Source organism: Hippoglossus stenolepis, chromosome 3 (genome assembly GCF_022539355.2).
Source record: "Hippoglossus stenolepis isolate QCI-W04-F060 chromosome 3, HSTE1.2, whole genome shotgun sequence".
Taxonomy (NCBI): Eukaryota; Metazoa; Chordata; class Actinopteri; order Pleuronectiformes; family Pleuronectidae; genus Hippoglossus; species Hippoglossus stenolepis.
In genome coordinates this window covers 14,068,534-14,079,161 of record NC_061485.1, presented here as the reverse complement: position 1 = coordinate 14,079,161, position 10,628 = coordinate 14,068,534, and the positions used below count along the sequence as shown (strand labels likewise).

Genomic DNA, 10,628 nt, shown 5'->3' with positions numbered 1-10,628 from the left:
CAGGCAGTTTGTTTTAAATCATGTGGTTTCCAGTGCACCACACCCACCTTATAAGAAACAGGTTCTTTAGGGCCATTAACATAATAACAGCATTATTCCCGAGACACTGCTCCTGTTGACTGATACTGCTGCTCGTCCCTTCCCTTCCCTTGGGAGATATCTAAAGTCTGTATAAGCCTGACAGAGATTTAAATGGAAATCATCTGACAGTAAATACCTTCTTTCTTTCTTTCTTTTTTAAATGCAGCATCGCAAAGAGGGACAGAAAAAAGTTTGTTCATATGGAGCTAAATTGATGAAACCAATAAAAACATCCCAGATATACCTGGGTGACTTTAAAAGAGATTAATTGAATCACCCTTTAACTATTTTATACTACAACGCTATTTGGAAATTGCAAGATCTTTGTCTTATATCAGCTACTTCACATTTGCATCACTTCATATTATTGCATTTGACATATCATTGACCTATATAGAATATGAATGATTATCAATTTGTTTCCGTGGAAAATTTGAGAAGTGGTGGGATACTGGAACATGTAGCTAGGTTAGATAACCAGTCATATCTTGTGCACTGTTAGTTGACAGGCGGGTTTGTGTTTACAGTTTCTACTTTATCTCTTTATCCTACATTAGCTTTTTCCTGCTACACATGGAACAAACAAATCAACACATGAACAAAACCAAGGAGGCACTACCGTCCCTCTGGTTCCTCTCGTTATGCTATTCCACAAAGCGTAACCAAAACATATGGTGATTCAGCCAAGTCACTGCATCAGCCCTCCACAGGATCCGAGCTGAAACTGTTGATATTTTTAAACAAATAAAAACCTTTATATTCTGGCTTTTAATACTTTTAAAAATATTATTTATTGCTGTCTTTATCTATTTTTTGATCCAATTTTCATTCTTGTGAGAAACAAAATTTAGTTTCCTTTATATGTATGGAAATATAGTAAAGTAAAAAATCGTTTTATTTAGAATCTTGAATACTTATGTTTTATTGTCTTATTATTTATCTTATTCTATTTCGTTTACCAAATTGTTAGTGTTGATTACATATATTATATTATCTTAACTTTCTTATATTGTTGTCTTTTCTATTATTGATTTTTTTTCATGTACATTATCTGTAAATCTGAGGGGGTTTTTTTTAATCTTTTTATCATTTTGAACATCCTGTGTTCTGTCAATCACATGTTCAGCCCTCTGAATGTCATTTGGTTTGTTTGAAAGGTGCTAAATGAATAAAGTTTGACTGATGGTTGATTGAACTGCACTACAGCGTGAATGTTTGCCTTGGGAACTAGTGTTGCAGGTAGCTACTCTGGCCAGTTAGAGCAGAGCACGCAAAGTATGAGTGCTAACTTGAGGCTAAGGGCTATAACTTTGGTAAACAACTCTAAAAATTCAAATGTTTAATGCTTCAGGAGTAAAATGGTATTAAAATTGTTTTCACTCAGCTCTTCCTCGCTCTGTGACGCTTTTTGTCTCATAAACAAACAAAACATTGTCGATGTAGATAGTTGAAATATATTATATTTCATGTTAGCCTGATGTCACTGTGGTTTTTGTCACTTTGATCAAAACACTGTCAGAATTCCTTGAAGATCAATTTCTGCTGTTGTCGCTGGTGAGGTTTCTTGTCATTTGTCAGGTAAATCCAGTATCTGCCTGTTAGTTTCCTCTGAGCTTCACAGTGTCTAGTTTTTATTTGACAAACAGTTTGAACTCACCTCAGTGTCACTGCTGACGTTTCCTGCAGCTGATGGAAGGGGAAGGAGGTGTCAGGCCTGCCCCCTGCTGGTCACTGTCCCCATCAACAACAACAACAACAGCACAGTGTGATAGTTCCACATTCACCTCCACACTTTCTGCTGGAAAGTATATCACTGGTTAGAATTTACAGGCTATTAGGTTGGTTGTGTTCCCACTGTCTTCTGTTGCTTATGTTTATTGTTTATTATCAGTCTAATGGTGTTATTGTCATTTAGGCTATGTGAAGCACTTTGCTCTGAGAAACCTGCTCCATTGACTAATCTGTACAAAGCTATTTACTTACTTAGTTAGTTAGTTAAATACTTACTTAGTTAGTTAGTTAAATATTACTTACTTACTTACCTACTTACTTACTTACTTACTTACTTACTTACGTATTTACTTATTTGCTTGGTTCGATTTACTAACTTAGGCCTGTGATTGTTTTTAGTTGAGTAAAGTAAGACCATTGGGCATTAACCCTACTAATACTGTGTGAATCATCCAACCATATACGGGCATAAACAAAACTCAAACGGTGACAGATCTTTTCTCTACTGAAGTATAATGTATCATTGGTTTAAATGGAGGTGGCCGACAGGTCTTGTGATCAGTTCTCAGCCTCTGACTGTGTGTATGTCATCTTATTAAAGGAGGTATACATAAACATTTCATAATATTCAAGGGAAGTTAAATGTTGTCATATACAGTTTTGACATCAGCGAAGCTTACAAGCTCAATGCTGGGACCTCCTATAAAATATTTGAGCCCTGATGTCACCTTTTACTTAATGAAACATGAGTCCCTGTACCCTGATGATGTCACTGCTGTGAAACCTACTGGCAGGTGTTTTTTCCACACACTATGAAATGTTGTCAGTTGAAATGTTTTGCTCAAGGGTTTTAACATTATTGTGAAATGTCTGACCTTAGGTGAACTCGCAGACATAATTAACTGTCATTTTCAGTTTGTGTGATTTATTGTGTTCCTGCTGACTTAGCTGTAGACTGAGTGTGGTGCAACACCTTGTTTCACTAAGGCCACACCTTCCCCCGTCTCTTCTAACAGGCAGTAGTTAAAAACTGGGCCAGGCTCAGATATAAGGAAGTTGCCAGCAGCGATGGAATGAATTACATTTGGCACAACAGGGACATCAGACCTCACGGAAACATGTTATGGACAATCTTCTTGCTGCTTAATGGACTGCTTATACTAATTCTCCTTTACTCCACTCGCACAAGGTAAAGCCTTTTATTTATACATAGATTTTTGCACATTTTTCATTTTCAGCGAAGGTTCATTGAAGAGGTTGTATAAGTCTGAATTTGCAAACTACTGCAAACGCACATTTTACAAATGTTATGATTTAGAAAACCTCGACTGAAGTGTCCCATTAGTGTAGTGTAAGGTTGACTGTTATATAATACTGCTTGATTCAAATATTTAAATGTATATCACAGAGAAACAAGGAGAACTTTGTGTATATTTAGCTTTCTGTATTTAAACAACACCCTACAATAAAACTCAAAATTATACTTATGTTTTCGTACTGTATGGCTTTGCAATTACATAAAGGAAGTTCATTTGGCACAAGTTCAGGTAAACTCCTAACCTGTTGGTTGAGATTCCCAAATGAATGAAATGTAGATAAACCAACTGTATCACATATTTGTTTGAATGAGTGTTTCTTTTTTATCCCTGGAAGACAGAAAAATGAGCCACCTCTGGACAAAGGTCTCGTACCATGGCTGGGGCATGCACTCGAGTTTGGAAAAGATGCTGCAAAGTTTTTGGCCCGGATGAAAGAAAAGCACGGGGATATCTTCACAGTGAGTTCTGTCGTTAATAACCTTTGTTTCAAACAAAAATTACAACATGACAGGAATTGAAAAGCTATTTTGACTTAGAGGACAGCAACAAATGTATTAGTTTGAAAGTGCAAAGATCAAAATCAGGATACGGGAACAAGAAGAAGTCAACTAATCAGAATTTTAATATTTGAACAATTAAAAGAAATGATGTCCCCACAGGTCCGTGTTGCTGGTAATTATGTGACAGTGCTGCTGGACCCAAACTCTTTTGATGAGGTGGTTAACGACAAAGCGTTTCTGGACTTCACCCGCAGCAGAAGCCAGCTCCTGAAAAGGATCTTCAGTCTTCAGCTGCCAAGCATCAAGCCTGCAGCAGAGAGGGAATGGATGAAACTGTAATTAAAGTTTCTTTTTAAACTTAGATCTCCAATCGACAAGAGAAACATCTGTTTTAAATCTCAGCATCATCTTTATCTTTGTGGTTTCCCCAGGCATTTTCAAGGTCTCGGTCTGTCTGAGCTCAGCAGTTCCATGAACATTCACCTTCAACATCTGCTGCTGAGTGACCAGAGAGACTGTGGCCCCTCAGAGTGGAGACAGGACGGGCTCTTTAACTTGTGTTACAGCCTGCTCTTCAGGTAACAGCCAGCAAGATGCAGTGCATCATGTGACATCAGTGTTTACACCACCAGGAGTGATAGTCTGGGAGGTTTTTTTTTTTTTAATTCATTGATTTTTTCTCAGGGCTGGATATCTTACATTGTTTGGGAGGAGAGACAATGCTGCTGCAGTCTATGAAGAGTTCTGCAAGTTTGACCATCTCCTCTCCAAAATTGCTTGCTGCAAACTCAGCCGAGGTAAGGTAACAGACAATGGAAATAGAATTGTTTAATCTTTGATTTGCAGCAAAGTTTAGTGTTAATCAACTTCTGTCGGGTCTCACTCAGGGGAAACTAAAACAGCCAACACATCCCGGGAGCGACTGTGGGAGCTGCTGTCTCCAAGCTGGCTGAGCGGCGAGTCAGAGACGGGCTCCTGGCAGCAGAGCTACCAAAACTTCCTGCAGGGGCAAGGAGTAGATGCAGAAATGCAAAGACGAGCTTTACTGTTACAGCTGTGGACCACACAGGTGAGAGCTGCACTTCCCTTTTTTCTTTTTCATGCATACATATGCAAACCACACACACACACACACACACACACACACACACACACACACACACACACACACACACACACACACGCAAGGCCAACTCAATGATTCCAAAACATACAAACCCTCCGCACCCAGACGGCATGCCTGAATTCCACTCCATGTTGCTCAGTCTGCCAACAATGCACAAGTGACACACGGCGGATTCTTGTCTTACAGTATCGCAGACCTGCCTGTCCCGACCTGTAACTCACAGCGCAGTTTTTCCTGGTGTGATCATTTGAATGAGTTTCTGTGACACCTTATCATTTCCCCCCGTTCAGTAAGAACATTATGTAATGCATCATTGGATTGTATTAGTCAGCTGTTAGTTGCTTCCTCTCTTCCCCACGTCACTCGGTTTCATGCAGTGGGAAGCTGATACTGTCAGTCAGGTTTTCTGCCGCCGCTTGCCAAGCAGCTCCACCGAGGATGTGTTTTATAACCTGGGGAAATGGAGTTAGACGTTTCTGGAGCAAAAATATATAAAACTCTACTGAATGAATGCTTTATTTAAGATTTCCATAAGTCTCTACTCGCCCATGAACAAGGCCTCTTGTTCAAATAGTATTTATTTACTTAGTGTACAGGATAAGTAATAGTGACTCATGCGTGAGTGTCAGTACAGAACTGTTGCTCACCAGCCCAGACAAGTCCACAGCAACATGGTGTGATCGCTCCATGCTGCCACGTGGGGGAGACAGCAAGCTATTTATTGTCTATGTCCTCTGTTCATCAAGGCTACATTTTAGAAGTAATAGCTTTAGTCTCGTGTTAACCTGCCAGTCTCAGAGGAATTACAATTGTTCCCCCATGAATGCCAGCGCACAGCATCTAACCAAGAGGAAACCTTGGCCAGGCCACCCCACCACAGGCCTCTATAGCCACTCTGCTGATTTAGGGAAATACTGTTGGTCCTCCTGCATGTTTGTTTGTGCATTATCACGTCTGCTGGGATATTGGAACACTCAGTCTCAGTCTGGGCTGGAAAGTGGGGCACCACTGCAGAGAATAGAGGGATTAGATGTGAGGCTAGCGAGAGAGGTGCCAGAGTGGATATGGCTTACAGTGTGTGTTACAGGAAGACTGGGGTATTGCAGAGGAAACTACAATTCTTGTATTTTCTCTAAAGCTGACGACAAGCCCTTTTCCATTTGCAAATAATTTAAGTTATTGATTGAAATATATACATCCAGAATTCCATTTATTAATCACTTTCCTTTTAGGAGAAACACTGATTTAATGTAGTAGATTTATACCACACATTTATTTGAACTGCTCATATCACAAAATTGACCTTATGAAAAATAAAGCTGGTAAAACTCTGGCAGTGTTTAATCAGTCTTGTGTTCACAATTTGTCCCAGTATACCGCACCAGTAACAGTTAAAGGGGACATAGCATGCCCATTTTACCACAAGTTGATATGGTTCCTTGGGGTCTTAATGAAATGTCTGTAACATACTTTGGTCAAAATACCACAAGGATCATATAAAACAGCACCCTTTTTACCCTGTATAAAACAGCCCTCCACAGAGTGACCTGTTTTGAGTGCCTGTTCCTTTAAATGCTAATGAGCCAGCTCCCCCCTCCCTCCTCTCCCCCCATGATTTTAAACGATATAAATTACGTATTTTATATGATATAAATTATCAAATATGCATCCCATACTTTGTATTCCCCTTCTGTTGTCCTGGAGTTTTAATTTTCCCAATCACATAATTAAATGTCCCCCTCTGCCCATCCACTACAAGCACACAAGCAGACAGACAGAGAGAAAGAGAGGGTGGGGGTGGGGGCTATGAAGACCATCATTACCCCCGAACCCCGACATTCCGGGTACAACAACAAGCGGAGAAAGCAGAATCGCGGGCTGACCTTATATATACAGTCTATGGGGCTGACCAGCGTTGGCCCCGTCTGAACAGCCAGGCGGCTGCGCGCCGAGAACGGCGTTGCGCTGCCTCGCAGCGGTGCTTCGTCCGGTGTACCGGCGTAACTACTGTAACCGGCGTAACTACTGTACCCGGCGTAACTACTGTACCCCGGCGTACAGTAGAGCTGAACACTGCGGAAGTCTTCACACACACAGCTGGCAGTGTGGAAGACCGCTGCGAGGCAGCGCAGCGCCGTTCTCAGCGCGCAGCCGCCTGGCTGTTCACAGGCGAGCATTTCTCCGCTGGTCAGCCCCATAGACTGTATATATAAGGTCAGCCCCGATTCTGCTTTCTCCGCTTGTTGTTGTACCCGTTGAATGTCGGGGTTCGGGGTTACAGTAGCTAGCGCTGAACACTGCGGAAGTCCTCCACACTGCTGGCTGTGTGGCGCTGACACAAATTCCAGCTCACGCACAGGAGAGCGGCGGTCGCTCCCGAGCAGCTGCTGCAGCCTCCCAGTCCCAACGATCCAGACAAATGCCACATGTGAGTGAATCGCGGGCTGGCGGAGAAATGCTCGTCCCGTGTGAACAGCCCGGCTGCGCTGCCTCCGGTGTAAACCCGGAAGTAACGAGTGTGGGGGGACTGGGGACGGGGACGGGAGGGGGATGAGGTGGGGGTGGGCCAAGACCATGTAGGGAGACTTCCAGTTCCTTGTTACGACACAATACACAGGAAGCGCAATCGAGTCGCTCAAGCATGACGTTTCTGACCTAGAGGAACTATAACAAAACGCGCGAGTGTTTTTTCCCCAGAGTTTTTGGGTTGGTAGACATGCCAGATACCCACATTAACCTGTAGAAGCACTAACAAAGTGGAATTTGCATGCTATGTCCCCTTTAATCAAATAATACCCAAATAATACCCTGATTCAGTAGTTGCAGAGAATTAGATAAGATCTCTCGTGTCTGTATGCAAAGTATGAGGCTGGAGCCAGCCGTCTGTTAGTTTAGCTTAGCATGCAGACTGGAATCAGGTGGAAACAGTTAGCTTGGCTTTGTAAAAACATAACAAAAACCACTGTATAAAGCTCACAAATAATAACATGCAATCTGTTTTAATCCGTGCAAAAACGTAAGTGTAAAAACTATAACTACATTTTTTTTTGTACTGGCAGCCAAGTATTATCTGTCTCAAATGCCAAAGTACATTTAAAATCTCAAAATGCTTTAGCCAATAGCGTAACCAGGCTCATGTCATTTGAGGCAATAGATCTGAAAAGGTGCAGAATGACAATGTGATGCACCTTTAGTTGCTTTAGAGTATTTGCCCCGGCTGTCATTGGAGAGCTGACCTGAGATGCACAGAGGTGAGAAGAACAGCTCCCTTAACCCACAGCAATTATTGTCTGACAGGCTCAGGTGTCTCTCCCTGAGTGTTTGACTGCAGTGTCTACAAAGCGTGAATTGATTCACAAGCGTCTCCTCTCCCCATCACTCATATTCAGACAGCAGAGAACTGAGTGAGGAGATATGATAGAAATGTTCCAAATAATAAAAAAGAAACCTCAATATAATGTTCATGACTTGGCCACGTATATAAAATATAGTCTGAGAGCGAGCTAAGTTGGGCATTTCTCTTTTCAGTGTAATGCTGGACCTGCTGCCTTTTGGCTCCTTGGCTTCCTGCTCACTCACCCTACGGCCATGGAGGCTGTGAAATCAGAGGTCAGACGTCTTACTTCCCAGGAATCGTACCCACAGCATCCTCCCATCAACCCACTGGAAGCACACAGCACACCTGTGCTTGGTATGTAAAAAGCTGCAGGCTGCCTTTTTACCCGTTCATTTCAACTCCTCCACCTCAGGGTTTAGTCACTCCAACCACATGGAAAGAGTGACTCATTTGACTTGTTGGGAATAATGAGATAAGCACACTGAAAAGGTGTCAGTGACAATTAAAGTCTGACCTTTGATTCAATAAAACGATGATTGCCTTTCTCATATATTCGTGCAAATGTTTGTACATCTCCAAATGACCCCCGAGGGCACCGCTGATTTGACACCCCTCTGAGATCATCCTCTCTGCTGTCCTCTTCGTTCTGCAGACAGCGTTCTGAGAGAGACCCTCCGGCTCACCGCTGCGGTAATGATCAGAAGAGAGGTGATGCAGGATAAGAGGCTGCGCATGGCCAACGGACAGGAGTACCACCTCAGACAGGGGGACAAAGTGTGTCTGTTCCCCTTCCTCAGCCCTCAAATGGACCCGGAGATACACCAAGACCCACAGGTACTTGTAGATGAGGAGTGTACACCATTCACCCACAACAAATGCGTTACCGTTACGATATATATAGTTGTGAACCTCCATTGGGATATTTTAAGCCCTATTGTAGTGCACAAGGCAATCTTGCAGAGGCAGGATTACTTGATCCATTGGGATAGGCTGCTAAACATCTACAAATGAAACAACCAGGAGTTGATTTGAAAGCGAGCAAGATATATACTTCAATGGTTAGATGTGATAACTGCATATTATTTTAAACAGAAGATATGGAGCTGTGCACATATGATCAAGCCTGTTTTAATGATATTGCAAGGCACCCATGTAACTTGTGTTTTCATCTCTTTTTTTCACCCGTCTCCTCTCAATAGATCTTCAAGTACGATCGCTTCTTAAATGAAGATAATACAGTGAAGGATAAATTCTACAAGGAGGAGAAAAGATTGAAATACTACACGATGCCTTGGGGGGCGGGGAAAAACATCTGCATTGGGAAGGAGTTTGCTGTTACAACCATCAAACAGTGAGTGTAAACAAAAAAAAAATCCATATATCTTTCCACGTTGTATCTTTTAGATCGTAAACGATGCATTCATGATCAAAATACTTCCTGCAATTTCACCCTGATTACCAGAGCAGACCAGCAAAAATCCATCTTTATATAATATTCCCCCCTATTATCTTTTCAGTCCTGCTTTCATGTCCTCTATCGTCATTAGCAACAAGCTGTAATGTAGTAATGGCGTACACTCAGTAATGAAATGTATGAGAAAGGCGAAGGGTAATAGAGGACAGGCATTTTGGAGAGCATGTCTTTGTCAAACATCATATCCAGTTACAAAGGTTAAAGGTCAATCCTATTAATCCATAACTCACAAAAAGGAGGATCTGGTTATGCAGTGCTGATCTGGAGAGTTGTTTTTATGCTTTTATGTATGAGATCAGTTTATTTACTCCCTGTCACATAGTTTCTAGATGTCTGAAATTTGCAAACGAATCTTGACAAGTCAAGTTTCTCTATCTGTGGTTTGTCTCTTCTTCTAAACCACTTTGCCCCTTGTGTCTTTTAGATTTGTGTTTTTGCTCTTGACCCGTCTGGATATGGAGATGTGTGACCCGGGGGATAAACTGCCACCCGTAAATCCCAGTCGCTACGGCTATGGAATGCTGCAGCCGGACGGAGATCTGCAGGTTCGATACCGACTGAAGGAGACGCTGTATGAATGATGACTTGATCACTTGATTAAGTGTACAAATTGTTGATTAGTAAACCTCTTTGTCAGCACTGTAGCAGTATTTATTCTATGCTATGCTCCTCCTGTAGATATCATATTTAACTTTGCTGTGTTTAATAAAATAATTTAACTTGACACGTCTCATTTTTGACAGACCACAAATGGCCTCCATACTTAGCTTGTGTGTTTGTGTGTGAAATAAACACATTATTTACTGCAGCATGAGGTTCCTCTTGCCAAGTATCTTCATAAGAGACAAGAAGAAACAGAAGTCACAAAAAAACAATAAAGTTACTTCGATATTTACAAAAAGTTCTTTATTTATTGTCTAAATATGTACATTTTCTCAATAATTGTACTTAAGTACAATAGTAAAGTAGTTGTGCTTTTACTTAAGTATTTCCATATAGTCATTTCCAAATATTGTACTATTCACTCTACTACATTCCAACAGCTATATATACAGTATAT

General features: G+C 41.5%; 1 protein-coding gene across 1 annotated transcript; it reads left to right on the top strand.

The window, feature by feature from the left end:
• The first annotated feature begins 2,858 nt into the window (after nucleotides 1–2,858).
• ptgis (prostaglandin I2 (prostacyclin) synthase) lies at nucleotides 2,859–10,292 on the top strand. The gene is made up of 10 exons (XM_035152184.1): nucleotides 2,859–3,001; nucleotides 3,466–3,589; nucleotides 3,791–3,966; nucleotides 4,063–4,209; nucleotides 4,316–4,428; nucleotides 4,519–4,700; nucleotides 8,286–8,448; nucleotides 8,747–8,928; nucleotides 9,294–9,445; nucleotides 9,993–10,292. The coding sequence occupies exons 1-10, from the start codon at nucleotides 2,886–2,888 to the stop codon at nucleotides 10,147–10,149; spliced, it is 1,512 nt and encodes a 503-aa protein (XP_035008075.1). The 5' UTR covers nucleotides 2,859–2,885; the 3' UTR covers nucleotides 10,150–10,292.
• The last annotated feature ends 336 nt before the right edge of the window (nucleotides 10,293–10,628 follow it).

Bases quoted from the DNA above. Each gene is read 5' to 3' on its own strand.
- ptgis (XM_035152184.1), top strand. From the start codon at position 2,886: ATGAATTACATTTGGCACAACAGGGACATCAGACCTCACGGAAACATG. The intron at 3,590-3,790 runs GTGAGTTCTGTC...ATGTCCCCACAG, and splicing joins AGCACGGGGATATCTTCACA to GTCCGTGTTGCTGGTAATTA. The intron at 3,967-4,062 runs GTAATTAAAGTT...TGGTTTCCCCAG, and splicing joins GAGAGGGAATGGATGAAACT to GCATTTTCAAGGTCTCGGTC.